The 1,654-nt window shown below is 49.3% G+C and overlaps 1 protein-coding gene across 1 annotated transcript; it reads left to right on the top strand.

The window, feature by feature from the left end:
- The first annotated feature begins 271 nt into the window (after positions 1 to 271).
- Positions 272 to 1,198, top strand: LOC136017809 (olfactory receptor 5G3-like). Its single transcript, XM_065686440.1, has one exon. The coding sequence runs from the start codon at positions 272 to 274 to the stop codon at positions 1,196 to 1,198; it is 927 nt and encodes a 308-aa protein (XP_065542512.1).
- Positions 1,199 to 1,654: the final 456 nt, after the last annotated feature.

The raw sequence follows: 1,654 nt of genomic DNA, 5'->3' as shown, positions 1-1,654 counted from the left end.
TTGTTCAACATCTCAAGGGGAGCCAGAGCAGCAGGCACCACGTTGTGCCATGGTGTTTAACTGCTGGATCACCCCTTTGTTCTACCTGTGCTGGGACAGGACTTTCACCAAGCTCTTCCTCATTGATCTGTGCCTGAACTCTCCCTTTACATCCTGCAGGACTGTCTCTGAGCAGCTCCCACCACACAGAGGCTTTTCCACCTGGGACATCCCTGCCTGTTGGAGAAGAAACCTGCAGGCAGGAGCTCACACAGAAAGCACCGTCCAGCCCATGGCACAAAGCAATTGCACCCAAGTGACCGAGTTCAGCCTGGCGGGCTTCACAGAGCATCCAGTGACTCAGGTCTACTTGTTCCTGCTCTTCCTGCTCACCTACCTTGTCACCATCGTGGGCAACCTGGGCATCATCATCTTAATCAGGGCCAGCCCCCACCTCCACTCCCCCATGTATTATTTGCTGGGCAACCTGGCCTTTGTAGACCTCTGTTCTTCCACCATCATCACCCCCAAGATGTTGGTTGACTTGATGTCAGAGAAGAAGAGCATTGCTTATGCTGGGTGCATGGCTCAGGTCTTCCTCTTTGATGTCTTTGGAATAAGTGAAAGCTTCCTGTTGGCTGCAATGGCCTATGACCGTTACATGGCCATTTGCCATCCCCTGCTCTACCCCCTTGTCATGTCCCCAAAGTGCTGTTTCCAGCTGGTGTCTGGCTCGTACCTCGTGGGTCTGACCAATGGTGTGGGACAGACCATCAGCATGTCCACCCTGTCCTTCTGCAGCTCCAGCACAATCGACCTCTTCTTCTGTGACATTTCCCCTCTCATCTCTCTCTCCACCTCCAACACTACCCTCAGCCGCATCATCCTGACCACTGCAGCATCTCTCTTTGGTGTGTCCTGCAGCCTGGTTGTCCTGCTCTCCTATGTGGCCATCATCACCACCATCCTCAGCATCAATTCAGCTGAGGGCAAGCGCAAAACCTTCTCCACCTGCACATCCCACCTCACCACCGTCAGCATCTTCTATGGGGCATCCTTCTTCACATACTTAAACCCCATCTCAGTCACCTCAAGAGGAGCAGATAAATGGGCTGTGGTGCTCTACACCGTGGTGACTCCCATGCTGAACCCCTTGATCTACAGCCTGAGGAACAAGGAGGTGAAAGAGGCTTTGAAAAAACTCACGAAAATAAAGTGATCTTGAATGTTGTAAGTTTAGGCTCATGTAGAGCGGAGATGTGAGGGAAATGTTCAGCTCTTTCTGAACTGTCTCAGATGGACAACACATAGGGGGTTTTCTGCGTCTGAACTCAGGTGATATACCATCTGCTTTGATATCACCAGCTGAGAATACAAATAAGAACATTGCAAAAGCTTTTAGAATTGCCCTGAATCAAGGTATGTGCTGTGTTTTGTGTTGGTCTTCTTTTGCTTTGTGAATCAGATTAAACAGGGAGTGAATTCTGCTGTTCCACCAAATCAAACTCCATTTCTAGACAGTGTTGTGAAGTCATTGAGGGCCATAGGAAAAGGATACAAACATCTTCAGGAAGGTCAACAGATGACAGCAAATAGCTGGCACATTGTGCAGGAAGTATTTATAAGTTTTGATTGTCAAACCTCATTAAATGATTTCCAGCTTCATTCACCTCGT

Source organism: Lathamus discolor, chromosome 6, assembly GCF_037157495.1.
Source record: "Lathamus discolor isolate bLatDis1 chromosome 6, bLatDis1.hap1, whole genome shotgun sequence".
Classification (NCBI taxonomy): Eukaryota; Metazoa; Chordata; class Aves; order Psittaciformes; family Psittacidae; genus Lathamus; species Lathamus discolor.
Note: the sequence above shows the minus strand (reverse complement) of the source record. Positions and strands in the feature narration are given on the sequence as shown.

Excerpts from the sequence above, each read along its gene's own strand:
- LOC136017809 (XM_065686440.1), top strand. The coding sequence starts at position 272 with ATGGCACAAAGCAATTGCACCCAAGTGACCGAGTTCAGCCTGGCGGGC.